This window comes from Neophocaena asiaeorientalis, unplaced genomic scaffold (assembly GCF_003031525.2).
Source record: "Neophocaena asiaeorientalis asiaeorientalis breed wild unplaced genomic scaffold, Neophocaena_asiaeorientalis_V1.1 scaffold670, whole genome shotgun sequence".
Classification (NCBI taxonomy): domain Eukaryota; kingdom Metazoa; phylum Chordata; class Mammalia; order Artiodactyla; family Phocoenidae; genus Neophocaena; species Neophocaena asiaeorientalis.
The window spans coordinates 241,641-257,231 of record NW_020175080.1 but is presented as its reverse complement, the minus strand read 5'-3'; the positions used below and the strand labels follow the sequence as shown (position 1 = coordinate 257,231).

At 41.8% G+C, this 15,591-nt stretch overlaps 1 protein-coding gene across 1 annotated transcript in view; it reads left to right on the top strand.

The window, feature by feature from the left end:
- The window catches only part of FHOD3 (formin homology 2 domain containing 3), a 429,142-nt gene that overhangs the window by 291,052 nt on the left and 122,499 nt on the right, over nt 1-15,591 (top strand). Inside the window, 1 exon segment of the mRNA XM_024764148.1 lies at nt 799-912. Within this exon segment, the coding sequence (XP_024619916.1) occupies nt 799-912 (114 nt within the window).

Sequence of the window (15,591 nt, the reverse complement as noted above, 5' to 3'; positions counted from 1 at the left end):
CAGTTTAGAAGAAGGAGTCGGCCCTACCTTGTAGCTGAGGAGGTTGTGAGGCAAAGCTCTGATCGTGATAGCTAAATACAAATAGATAGCTAAAGAACAGCTATTCTGAAAAACAAAGAAAACTCTAGAATTTTACAAATCCTGAAACTTGTTAGAGATGACTGGGAAATGATAAAAGCTCATTTGAACCTAGTGGCTGTAGTTTTGGTTCTAGGGAAATATTGGCTGAAAACATCGAATACGTGCACCTGCAAGCAGCAGGCCAGCCTAGAAGGTCTGGGGACAGTTTCTCCTTGATCCTTGGGCATGTGATGAGATTATAGCATTTAATGGATGAAAATGATTCAGAAACACCTAAAGGAGAATTTTTAATCCGATGTTTCTTTAGCTCATCATCCGGTATTTTCTGCAGGCTTTGATGCAATTAATGCTAATTGTGTCACCACGAGAGGCAAGAAAATCTTCAGATTCAATTGAAAGTAATTTGGATTCTTGATTTATGTTAGCAACTAGTTTTAATGTACACTTAAAAAGAAAGGAAATATGAGGGTTTTATTTAAACCCTTTGTCATACCTGCTGCCTAATAGTTTTCGACTTTGGGAAATTTTTCTGATGAGAAATAAAACAAAGAAGTTACTCGTTTCTTCAAGTTAGGGTAATCACTAACAGTGCTAGCATTTCCAGACCTGTTTTTCTTGCAAAAATTAGCATAGTTTGCCACGTGTTATTCATTTATTGACTGGTACTCATTTTTCTGTCCCTTCCTGCCCCACAACTTAAATCTCTGCGCTCTCCAGATACAGCAACTTTGGCAACAACTCTCATCACTCCTCGAGGCCTTCATCTGGATCCAATGTGCCCATCACCCTCACGTCACCTCTTTCACCTCAACAGGAGGCCGGGCTGGAAAGGTGGGTTTTAGAAGAAGCATGGTGATGACTTCCCTGTCCTCAAGTGAAGGGAATCAGTTTGATTAAGAGGGCCCAAAGGAAAAGTGTAAATGAAAAGAATAATCTGAAATATTTCCCTTTACAGAATATAGCCCAAAGGTAAGAATCTTTTCTGTCTCTTTCGCACTGTGTACTAAGTAAATATTTTATTAGAGGTGATATTTTATTGGTAATACTGTCTTCTCTCCCTGCATACTATAGATAGGTATACCAGTTTGTTCTAAAGTATTTAAATGTGAATGTTTCTATTCACCTCTTAAAAACTGTTCTAGATTTTGTGTAAACCGTGCAATTTGTCTTATACACACCAGTTTTCACCTTTGAATGATTCATTTTATGTAAATCAGGAGGTAGTGGGCCTGTTAAGGTGTTGTGTTATTAATCCAGGACCTACCAGAAGAGAAACAAATTGTGGGTCCATGGAAGGAATGTAACTTGGCAAGAGTACTAATTAGACCACCAGAAATGAACTGATTATAACTCCTAGAAGTGAATGATTGCACAGAATGTGTTTACAAGGGAAAGGTAAGACCTGTAATCTTAGAACAATTAAAAACAGGTACCCTTATATGGCAAGAGTGCTGAGTTAGAGAACACAGGCTAGGGTTCCAGCTCACTCAGTGGGAAGTTATTTAATCCCTGAGGGTAGATGCCCCTTATGCCAACCCTTACCTTAGAGGCTGGTTTTGATGAGCAGATGAAAAAGTACACATGAAAGCCTTGTGTGAACCCCACCGTGTGGGTCCAGTTGGAAGTGACAATGTATGATGATGAGATATAACTTCCAGCAGCTCGTGATTGATCAGATATTGAGACATGAGCGATTCACAGAAGTCATTTGCCTCAAATCCCGAGTTTAGAACAAATTCTATCTGTATTCCAAATTCAAGTCGTCTCCTGTGCATTCTGAAGTGTGTTTTGCTGAGCGCTGCTGGTGGTTGGGGGTTTGGTTGGGATACAGAGCCCCAGGAGGAAGGGCTGTCCAATGGGGTTTACCTGGCCACGCATCACCTGTAATTTCTAAGATGGTGCATAAATCCCATGGTGTCAAAATCCCAGGTTCCACAGTCCAGTGTGGTGCTGGGCTGGGCATATTTGGGCTCAGTTTGGTCTTGGTAATAAGGTAACAAGTTGATTACCCTGAAGACACTCTCTGCCCTTTACCCTAGGGCACCTCTTCTGGGGATCAGCTGAGGTCGCCTGTGCTCCCAGAGAGGTCACCAGTAAAGAGAACCCTTGTCCTATTAGATGTGAGATTTGGGGCTGAAGTGAGGAATATGAGAGTCTGACTGATATCACAAAACATACCTCGCACATGCTTGGCTGCCAGCTCCTCGGGAGCAGGGAACCAGGCTCCATTCATTGCTGTGCCCCCCATGGTACCTGGGGCTGGGCTGTGGCAGAGTTGAAGTATCCAGGTGAATTATCCACTCATTGGTTGGAAAACAGTTTGGAGGTCCCTGAAGTTGAGAAGTTACAAGGATAGAAGGTCTGCAGGTTTCCCCAAGCCCTGGCCTTTGGGGGACATTGTTCCCAGGTCCTAACGGAAGCCCCAGACTCAGCCTACTGGAAACCCAGGTCCAGTTTGGGCTGTTCCAGGAGTGCAGGCCCCTGAAGGACTCCTGTCTGTGTCTCTTTCCCTGCTGGGGCTGGCTGAGTGTCCCCTGGGGTTGCTGGGGGATTAAATGAGGGAGGAAGGGGCTGGTTTGCAGAGAGGATAGAGTGCCCTGGGGGGAGGCTGGTCTTCATCCTAAGGCCCCGGGGCTTTAGGGTTTTGAAGCAGCTGGTGATGCTCTCTAATCTGTCAACAGTGCAGAAGGGGCCAGCGGGGTGAGGCTGCAGAGACAGGGACCGCCAGAAACTGCCTCTGAGTCTGAGAGAGGTGACCATGACCAAGAAGCGCAGAGGCCTTGGGGCTTGAGAGGATCAGCGGGTTGGCTGCTGCCGGGAGGGTGGGAGCAGGGGAAGCAAAGTGAGGGTTCAGGCTTGCGGGAGCCTGTGGGTGTTAGAAACAAGGAACTGAGGTAGAAGATACTGGAAGAGAAGCAAATTGAGGATGGAGGTGTTCATCTTGGGGCACGCAAGGCCTGAGGGGTCTGTCTGACACCCAGGGAGATGCACCAGGAGCTGGGGAGGTGAGAACTCAGTGGTCCTCGGCTTGAAGGCGGCACTGGGTTAAGATTCCTTAGAGGCAGCCTGCACGCTGAGACCCAGTCACTGCGGACAGCAGGGGCCCGTCCTGTTCTCTCTTACTGTGCACTTCCGCCATAGGAAATTCATTACATCCACTGTATCCACTAGCAAGGAAAGCTTCAAAGAGTTCCCTACTTCCTTTCCATTTGCATGATTTTTTCAACTATCACCATCTGCAACTTTGAAAAACCATGTGATAGATCATTTGAAACATCAGATGTGCCATTTCATTAAGGCCCAGGAAGCCACCAGGCCCGGCTGCATCATCACTTCTTACTCTCACCTTGCTAGCTTATGTTTTGTGACTGTTAAAAAAAAAAAAAAAAGAAAAATCAAAGGGGCCCCAACTCCAAATCATATTTGTATACTACCACCCAAGCATATTATGTCAGTTGTATTTATGCTAATGTATATTTTCATACAGTTTATTTTTTTCTTTTTCCTATTTAATAACTGGATTCTTTGGAAGTCATCCATAATCCATTTTTACATTTACAAATATTTTCTGCCTTATTAAGGTACATGATTGTTTTTACCGAGGTATATACTTCAGTAGAGTTTGTAAGATTTATCATTGAGGTGTTTTATAATACCCATAATTATTGAAACTGAAAAGAAAACTCTTAGGAAAAACATTGAGCTATTATGAACAATTGCAAATTTGCGACGAGAACCCACATGTTCTGTCAGAACACTCCTGACTAATAAACAGCATGACAGGGCCCCATGCAGTACCGGGCAGTTCTAGAAATCCTTTCCCTTGATTTGGAAGCAAGTCTTACTTCTCTGAAGTCCTAGGAAAATCAGGCCAACTAAAACACTCCTTCAGGCAAGTCAGCCCGATTTGGGACTACAGCTGGGCATCACTGTGAGTTTGGAGTTTTCCATCTTTTTCCCAAGCATATTAGTGTGTTGGATGTTAATAAAACTGGGAATGATAAATCAGCCTAGAAAGGAAAAACTGAAGAAGCAATATATAAATTAAATCAAGGCAGGGGTATTAAAACGAATCCATCTCCACATCTCCTAGTACAGCTTCATTTATAGGGCTCTTTTCGAAACAGAGAGTGTAGCATTGATTTTCGTGAAATTGCAACTTGAGTTGTGCCCAAACAAAACAGAATAAGAAAACCGGAACTATTTGCAAAAGCCCTCAGGGATGCAAGATGCAACTGTCTAATGAAAGCAGACTTTTAAAATGCTTCAATTTTGAAAACGTGATTTTTGAGTGGAAATGTTCTAAATATTTTCTTTTTAAAAGAAAACAAAATTACAAGACTATTTGAACCATTCACGTTCAAACATTCAAATGAAACAAACGAGCAAACAATAATCACAGCACAGTCACTGCGGCTCTGGTCAGAGCTCATCCTCTCTCCATCCCTGCGGCGCCATCCCCATCTGGTGGCCTTTTCAGAAGTGGCAGCTGGAGGCTTGTCTGGTGATGTGACAGCAGTTACGGAGGGAGTTTGGGGGAATGGTAAGTCTAGTGTGGGGGCGGGGGGGGGGGGTTGAAGGGGCTCTGAGGCGGGGCAGTCTTTGGGCTGGGGCTAGGGAGTAAGTGCTCTGGGAATGAGGCCCCCCTGGAGTGGGGGGGATGAGCAGGTGAAGATGCTGAGAGCTCAGTGGGTACACCTTGGAGATTTTAGGAGGCCAGGGAGGACTTCCCTGTGGACCTGGCAGTATGTGCCATAAGCTCTCTTTCTCCCTTAAAATAGCGCTGTTGTCTACTGTAAATGGCAATCAGCTGCCTGTTTTACAGACTAATGTCAGGAGTCCTTAGAAGTTTGGGGATTGTCTGCCTTGTATAGTCGTCCCAGCAGAGTTTTTCTGACTTCCTGGAAGACTATAAGCCCAGATATTAGTCGTGACACTTCCTTTGGGAATAAATGGATAATAAGGGATGAATAAAGGATGCAACTTTAAATTCTGTTGTATTACTGTTTATATGGGCTTAGCATGTATTGTATACACAGTATAACATTTGAAAGGTGTGAAGGGGTGCACAGTGCAAGTGAAGCTTCCTCCTACCCAGAAGCAACCACTCCTAGCAATTCCTTATGTGTACTTCCAGAGATACATTACGTTAATATCAGCATATATGTGTTTAATATAGCTTTACACAAATAGTAACACACTACACAAACTACTCTGCCTCTGGCTTTTTCACTTAAAAATATATCTAGGTTCTTTTTCCACAGCAATACTTGTAGCTTTTGCATTCTTTTTAATACTTTGTTCTCTGGGTGCTTCTTCATATACCTAGTCCTGTAATGATGGGCCCTAATCTTCTGCTATTACAAACAAGACTGCAGTGTAATCTTTATCCATGTGTCTTTTTGTCCATGTGTCATTTTGCACATGTGTGATTATCTCTAGGATAAAAGCCCAGAAATAGATTTAGTAAGTCAAGTTTTTGTATTTCTAAAATTTTGATTGAATTTTGCCAAGTTGCTCTTCGTGAGGATTGTACCAGTTTTGGTTCTCAACCACAGGTGTGTGAGAGAGCTTTTTTTCCCACACCTCTGCCAAAGAGGTGTTGTTCAACTAGTCAACCATTTTCCCCCAGTAGTGAAGAGTTGTGTGTCATTAACATTTAAATTTGCATTTCTTATCATGAATGTGATTGAGCATGATTTCATATGTCCAGGTACCTTTCCTTTTCTGTGAATTTTTGGTTCGTGATCACTGTTCTTTTCCTTATTGAGGTATACAGGTTCTTTATAAACTGCAATAGGTGAACCAATTATTTTCCTCAGTCGTTGGTCTTTTTACAACCTTTATGGTGTTTTTACCACGCAGAACGGTTTAAATTTTGGAGTCAAGTTTATTAATCTTTTCTATCTTCTGGGTTTAGTGTTCCTTATGAGGGCAGCCTTTTCTCCCATGGTTTCTTCTATTATTTCTATAGCTACAGTTTTCACATGGAAATATTTTATCTATCTGGAAGTTATTTTGGCATATGGTATGAGGCAGAGATCCAAGTCACATTTTTTCACTTGTTTGAGTACCATTTAGTGAACAATCCATCATTTCCCTATCGATGTGTCATATACCAACAGGAATATGGGCTCGTTTATGTGTCTGTGCAAGCTGTTCCCATAGGAGCATTTCCCATCTCCTCTGGTGCCCACCTTCTCGGATGGATCAACTGTTTGAGGCCGTCAGGAGCCCCCCTTCCTCCCAGTTTTTGGAATATGACTGTATCGTGTGCTACCTTGAAATAGCCCGTTGTTTTTGTCATATGCTGTTGTGGGCTTCTGTGCTGCAATAAAGAGAATGGGAACGTCTGGGGAAGCTGGGACCGAGCAGCTAGGACGAGGAGAGTGGGGGCCTGCTGTACTGAGCTCAAGCCCCCTCACTTCCTGTGACCCCCTAGGACACCTGTCCCTACCGCTGATATCATAACTCCTCCCTCTGAACGAAGGTCTCCGTTTCCGTGCATTTCCTGCCTATCTTCGGTTACTTTCACTCTTGTAGTTCTTAGCTGCTTGCAGGCCCAGTGACCATTGCCCCGAGTATAATTTGCTGCTACCTGTGTCTCCCTCATCCTGATTTCCTCCTCCACGTGGACTGCTCTGTATGGCTGTCTGGGTGCTTGTGTCTTTCTGTTCTCATCTGCTTTGGCTTTTATTATTTCTGGCCTTTGCTAGTATCTACGTATGCCTTGAGGTTCTACTTGTCTGGTTTTCAAATCACTGCTTTTTCCAAATATATGATCCATGTATTTTTCTGGATCCCAAGCACTTGCTGGCTGTGTTCCATCTCTTGGTCCACGCAGTACTTTTTCAAACATTGTGTCAGTAGAGTTGAGAGCTCCATTGTCCAATGGGCTCTAGTTAAAGTTTTATTGTTAATTTATTTTTTTGAATTTTTGAATTTTATTTATTTTTTTATACAGCAGGTTCTTCTTAGATTGGGATTGACATATATACACTAATATGTATAAAATGGATAACTAATTTATTTTTAATTTAAATTGCTCAAAGTAGATTTTAAAAAATATCAGAGACGATCCTGATTAGCATGTAAAGTGGGATAAAAGGCACTGCCTTTCTTTGTGATCACAGTTAATGGCATAGAGCCCACAATGGCCAATAGAAGGAAAAAGATACCAACAGGGACAGGTTCCCTACGATTCAAACCAAGGGCTGTGTAGCTGTGTGCTCCTGGTGCTGTGCACCAAGTGAATTTCCTACTCGCCTGCTGCTAGTTCCTGATAGCAATCTTGTTACAAGCAATGAGTTCCTGGAAGGCCCAATGTGGTCCTGATTAATCCATTGTGCTACATCCAGAGTGCACAAGAGGAGACGCACTGGTCCACTGATGGAGTGAGTTTACGGTAGGGTCTGGCTCCCTGATGGCAGCTTCATACAGTGACTGTGGGCATTAGGGGACCTGGGCTCTGCGGTAGCCCACGTGGGTTTTAGATCTGACTTCTTCTCACCGTTCCTAATACCGTAGATTTAGTCCGAGATCTGTGTCATGCCTGGACTATGTAGTGCAGTGATGTATGTCTCCCATCCTTTCTGAAATATGGATCTGACGTTTCCTGCTTAGAAACCTTGCCTCCCGCTACCTATCTGTGAACCTAACCTGATTAACCCTCATCTCTAGGATCTCTCGCGTTTGGGTCCTGCTTGCACCTTGCAGCTTCATCAGCCATCAGCGTCCCCATCCTCACTGTACTGCAACCGCACACAAGTGCTACCAGGCTCTCCTGAGGCCCCTTCCTTCATGTTTGCTCTGTCCTCTGACCAGCCTCCTCCTCTCTTCATTCAGTCAATTCCTTCTCATCCTCCAGGATCCAAGTAGGTGGCATCTGTCTGTAAAACTCCTCTGACTTCCTCAGGCAGAATGAATTGTGACATTCTTACGGGCTCATATACCTCAATTTAAGCTCTCAGCCCTTTGAATCATTATGTGTTTATCCTTCTGTTTCTAAAATAAGGGTCACAAACGTACAGTGGTCTGAGGGTAGTGAACCTGGGTTCCACAAAGCCATGGGATAAAGATGGTTCACATTTCTGGACTGGCCATTTTTTTGTAAAGATTCAGGAATCCTTAAGACAAGCAGGACTGGAGAATCCACATACATGTAAATTGTAAAGATAAAAGTGTTTGCTTTTGCAGGGAAGCACTTTCTGCTCGTCCTATGTTCCTTTTTGTCAGCCTTTTGGCTGTTTCGCTATTGGTCGTCTCCTCTCTACATCTCTCCAGCATGAGATTCCCTATTCCTCGCTGCCCTGCCCCCTACCTCTTTGTCAAATAACCAGGCGAACAAATGTATGAGCAGTTTTAATCTCTTCTAATCCTGTTTCCTTCCTTTGGAAAGTGGGGTTAGAATAGATTTTTTAATTTTATGTTTTTGGCCACGCTGTGCAGCTTGCAAGATCTTAGTTTCCCGATCAGGGATCAAACCTGGGCCCCTGGCAGTGAAAGCTCCAGGCCCTAACCACTGGACTGCCAGGGAATTCCCAGGAATAGATTATTTTAAATTAGACAGTTCTCTCACCCTTGTTTACTTAAAGGGTATCTATAGCAACCTTAAGAGGTATATACTGTAATTTTGTTTGGAAGTGAGAACATTGTGTGTGTGTAAGAGAGGCAGGTGAGCTCTGTAACAAGGAAGTGCAAATATCACTCATCAAAGTAGTGCAGATGGAACAGCTACACAGCAGACCTGGAGACACTTACAGTTGTTCTGTGCTATAAACTGAGCCCTAGCCCTGCGCCATCATCCCTGCTTGGGCACCTCTCCCAGTGGGACAGCCCCCGACGGCCAGGTTTCCAGTTGTCGTTGGCTACAGTGGTTTTGCACTGGCATTGTAAGAAGATCACAGAGAGAAAAGGGGTAGGAAGGATGGGGGAGCTTTCTCCTTCAGAAAATGTTTCTGGGTCCCTGGTCCCATTTCCTTGCTCCTTCCCACAAAGCCAGGCCACGAGTGAGTAAGCTTTACTATTATAGTGGAAGAGACCGGGTTTCTGGGTTGATTTTGGAAAGTGTGTATGTAAACACACATATATAGATAGAAATCTAGATAGATATCTAGATAGATAGAGATAGAAACACACACCCCTTCCTACCCGTTTTCACTCTCTAGTCTTTGTACAATGCTAGTGCAAAACCACGGTAGCCAGTGGCAACTGGAAACCTGACTGTCAGGTGCTGTGAACGTGCGTGTGCTCAGGTACACACGCACGCACACATTACATACTCATCCATTTCATTCAGTGAGTGTTTATCAGGTGCTCACAGTGTGCCATGAGTGCTGGCCTGGGAATCCAACGTTGATTGAATCAGACCCTGTCCCTGACTTCATCGAGCTTACACTCTAGTGGCAGAAACAGAAGGTAAGCAAAGCATCAGCAAACAGTATTGTGAAGAAAATGAACCGTCATAGAAGAACTGAAGAAAGAGATGCCGTCAGTGTGGGGAGCCTAGCACCGGTCCTCCATCCTCATGACTGACACCTCCAGTAAGAGGTCTGGGAAACTGAGTCACCAGTATAAGGCAAATTGCACTCTGTCCCTAGGTTTGCCTGGTGGGAGGGCGAGGGTGGGGAAGGGAGGTAAAGGGGGAGATAAGAAAATAGAGTGATTCCACATCTTTCTTCAAGTCATGATCCTGAAGATCTGGAAGAGTTGGGAGATTGTGTTTGGAAGACATTTGGTGTTCAGAGGAGAGGCGGGCATGCAGGGGAGGGGTAAGTTGGCCTGGAGTGGAGAGGAAGGGGGACGACTGGAAAGATGGGCTTCAGTTCGAGCCAGCAAGGCCCAGAAACTGCAGGACATAGGAGGGGCTGGTGGCAATCAGTGGTTTTGGAAGCTGTCAGGAGAATGGGTTAATTATGAAGCCTAATCGAGGTGGACCTGTGACAGGAGAGGACTGACCTCCTTCTGGCTGGAGGACTCACTTGGTCTTGGACAGTAGGGTGGGAAGTAAGAGGGAACTGGCAAGAACTGCTGTATGCTTGGGCTCAGGGCCTGCAGAAGGGGCAGGTGGACAGGCTGAAGCATGATGCCAGCCAGGCATGGAGGATGGCTTCATGCTTTATGCATGAACCAGCACGGTCCATGCGATAGCCCGTGGGACCAGTCTCTACTGCAGCTCTGGGAGCCCTGCTGTTTCCTCCTGTGGCCGGGAAGCTCAGACCTGCACCAAAATGGTGTGTGACAGGCTGGAGAAGGAGAGCAGAGGGAACCTTTAAATCCACATCCCCATCTTTGATGACAGCTGTCTCCAGGATTGTAGCAGTGATGATGAAGGAAAGTTGCCTGTTTCTTGAGGCTGCCTCTGGGACTTGCTCATTTCATCCTGAAAGCTGGGATGTGACCCTGAAGGTGTGAGAAAGGTTCTGCCATTTTCTTGTTTCAAAGCAAGCAAAGTGCCTTTTATAACCGGGCACAACCCAGAGTTAACTCTTGTCCTGTGATCATTAGATTGGGTCACCCCAGTTTCGTAGCCAGGTTGTAAAGACAGCCATTCTGCATCATTGAATTACCATTTTATTATTATTATTGACCTCTAAGTCTTCATATTAAATTACCTACTTGTGAATTAAGTGATACTTTCAAATATCGATTTGTGAACTTAGTTTGGGTTTTGTTAATATTTAACCAGAGATTATAATTTTTTTAAATAAGAAATGTTGAAGATTTGCTTCTTTCACAAATAAGATTTTACTTAACTCAAACTTACCAAAGGAGCATTTATTTTTAAACAGCTTTTGCAGTATACTTGACATACAAAAAACTGCACGTAAGTTTTTTGTTTGTTTGTTTGTTTTGCGGTACGCGGGCCTCTCACAGCTGGGGCCTCTCCCTTGCGGAGCACAGGCTCCGGACGCGCAGGCTCAGCGGCCATGGCTCACGGGCCCAGCCGCTCCGTGGCATGTGGGATCTTCCCGTACCGGGGCACGAACCCGCGTCCCCCGCATCGGTAGGTGGACTCTCAACCACTGCACCACCAGGGAAGCCCTGCATATAAGTTTTGACACATGTTTTGCCAGTGAAACTATTACCACAATTGAGATAATGCACAAGTTCATTACTCTTAAGCATTTTTTTCATGCCCTTTTGTGATTATGGCTGCCCCTCCCTATCCCCAAGCAACCATGGGTCTGCCTTCTGTCATTATCGATTGGTTTGCATTTATAAGAATTTCATGTGGGCTTCCCTGGTGGCGCAGTGGTTGGGAGTCCGCCTGCTAATGCGGGGGACGCGGGTTTGTGACCCGGTCCGGGAGGATCCCACATGCCGCGGAGCGGCTGGGCCCGGGAGCCATGGCCGCTGAGCCTGCGCGTCCGGAGCCTGTGCTCCGCAACGGGAGAGGCCACAGCACTGAGAGGTCCGCGTACTGCAAAAAAAAAAAAAAAAAGAAAAAAGAATTTCATGTAAATGTAATCGTGCAGTGAGTACTCTTAGAGAGGGGTTGACTTCTTTCAATTCGTGTAATTGTTTTGCGACTCCTCTATTTTGTTGCATGTTTCAATAGTAAATGCCTTTTTATTACTGAGTAGTACTCAGTTGTATGGATGCTACAATTTATCTGTTTACCTGTTGATGGACATTTGGGTTGCTTCCAGTTTTGGCTATGAATAGTTGTGTACAAGTCTTTGTATGGAAATTTGCTTTCATTTCTTTTGGATAACTACCTAGAAATGAAATGGCTCAGTCATATGGTAGGTGCATGTTTAGCTTTGTAAGTAAGTGTTAAGCTATCTTCCAAAATGGCTGCATACCAGAATAATGTAGGCCTCATAAAATGAGATGAAATATCTTTCCTTCCTCTTCAACTTTCTAGAAGAGTTTGCATAGCATTAGTGTTATTTATTCCTTAAATATTTCTTAGAATTCACCAGGGAAACTCTCTGGGAGTAGAGTTTTCTTCATAGGAAAGTCTTAAACTACAAATTCAATATCTTTAATAGACGTTTATCTGATATCAATCCACATCAGGTCATGTATTTCTTCTTGAGTGACTGTTAGGAGTTTTTGTCTTTCAAGGAATTTTTCCATTTCATCTAAGTTGTCAAATTTATTGGCATAAAATTGTTCAAAATATTCCCTTATTATTCTTTTAATATCTCTTGCAATCCTAAAGTTCATAATTTTTGTCTTCTCTCTATTTTCCTGATCAGTCTGGCTAGAGGTTTATCAATTTTATTGATTTTAAAGAATCAGTTTTTGGTTTCACTTAATTGTCTAATATTTTTGTTTTATGTTTCATTGATTTCTACTCTCTATACATCCTTTTTTTCTACTTACTTTGGGTTAAATTTGCTCTTATTTTTCTAAGTTGGAAGATGATGCCATTGATTTGAGACTTATTGCCTTTTCTAATATAGGCGTTTAGTGTTGTAAATTTTCCTCTATGTATTGCTTTAGCTGCATCCCACATGTTTTTAACATGTTGTGTTCTTATTTTCACTTAGTTCGAAATGCTTTTTAATTTCCCTTTTGATTTCTCCTTTATGCATGGGTTATTTCAAAGTATTTATTTAGCTTATAAATATTTGTGGATCTTCCAGATCTTTCTGTTATGGATTTCTAATTTAATAAAACTGGGGACAAAGAACGTATTTTGTATGGCTTGAATCCTTTTAAATTTATGGAGCTTTATTTTATAGCCCAGAATATGGTCTATTGTGGCAAATGTTCCGTGTGCATTTGAAAAGAATATGTATCCTGATATTATTGGGTAGAACATTTTGTATGTTTTATATTTAAATTGGGTGGAATTAGTTGTATATTCAAAGTGGGTTTTGTTTTGTTTTTGTAGACAGCGTATTGTTGAGTCTTGCTTTTTTATTGAATCTGACAATCTCTGCCTTTTAATTGGGGTGTTTGAGCATTTATATGTAATGCGATTATCAATTTGTGATTGATATATTGTTGTTATGCTTACTTTAATCAATCTATTATCTTTTAAAGGTATTTAAATAATAATAAATATGCTTTGTATTTACCTATCTTATCTTTTCTATTGCTTTTTATTTCTTTGTGTAGATCCAGATGGCTATGTGGTGTCATTTATCTTCTGCTTGAAGGATTTTCTTTAACATTTCTTGTAGTGCAGGTATACTGATGGTGAATTCTTTCCATTTTTATATGTCTGAAAAGGTCTTTATTTCACCTTCATTTAAAAAAATGTTTATTTATTTATTTGGTTGCACTGGGTCTTAGTTGCGGCAGGTGGGCTCCTTAGTTGTGGCATGCAAACTCTTAGTTGCGGCATGCATGTGGGATCTAGTTCCCTGACCAGGGATCAAACCTGGGTCCCCTGCATTGGGAGCACAGAGTCTTATCCACTGCACCACCAGGGAAGTCCCTCACCTTCATTTTTGAAAGATATTTTTGCTGGGTAGAGAATTATAGATTGACAGGGGTTTTTTCTTTTAGTGATTTAAAGATGTTGCTCTACTTTCTTCTATCTTACATTGTTTCTGACAATAAACATTCTGTAATTTTTTTTGTACCTCTGCATGCAATGTGTCTTTTTTCCTCTGGTGGATAAAGAGATTCTCTCTTTATCATTGGTTTTAAAATTTTGATTTTGATATGCCTCCATATAGTTTTCTTCATGTTTCTTGTGCTTGAGGCTTGTTCAGATTCTTGGGTCTATGGGTTATAGTTTTTATCAAAATGGGAAAATTTTCAGTGTTTATTTCTTCAAATTTTGGGGGTACTTTTCACCTCTCCTTTCTTTTGATGACTTCAATTGCATATATATTGAGCAATTTGAAGTTTTACCAAAGTTTATGGGTGCTCTATTGATTTTCTCCAGTCTTCTTTTGCAATGTGTTTCATTTTGAATAGTTTCCATTTCTATGCCTTCAAGTTCACGATTTTTTTTCTCAAGCGTCAATCACCTTTACCACTGAATTCTTTTTTTAAATTGAAGTATAATTGACATACAACATTATATTAGTTTCAGGTGTACAACATAATGATTCAACATTTGTGTACATTGCAAAAGGATCACACCATAAGTCTAGTTATGATCTGTCAACATACAAAGTTACAATTGTTTTCTCTTGTGATGAGAACTTTTAAGATTTACTCTCTTAACAACTTTCAAATATGAAGTACAGCATTATTGACTATAGTTACATTCCTATGACTTATTTATTTTATATCTGGAAGTTTGTACCTCTTAATACCTTTCACCTATTTTGTCTAACTCCTAATACCCCCTTCTCTGGCAACCAACAATATGTTTTCTGTATCTGTGAGTTTGTTTTGTTTGTTCATTTGTTTTGTTTTTTTTTAAGATTCCACATATGAATGAAATTATGTGATATTTGTCTTCCTCTGTCTGACTTATTTCACAAGGTCCTTCTGTGTTATAACAAATGTCAAGATTTTATTCTTTTTTATGCCTGAATAATATTCCATTGTGTATATATACCACATCTTCTTTATCCGTTCATCCATCAGTGGACATTTAGGTTTCCACATCTTGACTATTGTAAATAATGATGCAATGAATATAGGGATTCATATATCTTTTCAAATTAGTGTTTTTGTTTTCTTTGGACAAATACCCAGAAGTGGAATTTTTGGGTCATATGGTAGTTCTGTTTTTAATTTTTTGAGGAACCTCCATACTGTTTTCCATAATGGCTGCACCAATTTATAGTCCTACCAACAGTGAACAAGGGTTCCCTTTTCTCCACATCCTTGTCAACACTTGTTATTTCTTGTCCTTTTGATGATAGCCATTCTGACAGGTGTGAGGTGATATCCCACTGATAATTAGTGACATTGAGCATCTTTTCATGTGCCTCTTGGCCATCTTTATGCCTTCTTTGGAAAAATGTCTATTCAGATCATCTGAACTGGGCTCTTTTTTATACCTTTCATGTCTTAACATGTTCATATTTTCTTTAACTTCTTGAATCTATGCACTATAGTCATAATAACTTTTAATGTTCTGGTCACCTAGTTCTATCATCTATGTCGTTTCTGGATTGTTTTCAATTGATCGATTTTATTTCTTCTTTATGGGTTGTATTTTCTTCCTTGTTTGCCTGCCTGGTCATTTCTTAATGGATGCCACACCTTGTAAATTATCTTCTTTTTTTGGATTCCTATAAATATTCTTGAGCTTTGTTCTACAATGTGATTCATTCAGAAAGTTTGATTCTTGGACTTCCCTGGTGGTCCAGTGGTTAAGAATCCATGCTTCCAATGCAGGGGGTGAGGGTTCGATCCCTGGTTGGGGAACTAGGATCCCACATGCCATACAATGTGGCCAAAAGAAAAGAAAAGAAAAGTTTGATCCTTGCAGGCCTCATGTTTTTAGCTTTAGGCAGGACCAGAGCTATGTTTATAAAGTCTAATAGTTTACTTCTTACAACTTTAACTGATGCCCCCTGGCCCTTTGGCTTCTGCTTCTCCCAGCTACATATTCTCTCCCCGCTTTCCAGTTCAAAGTCCTGG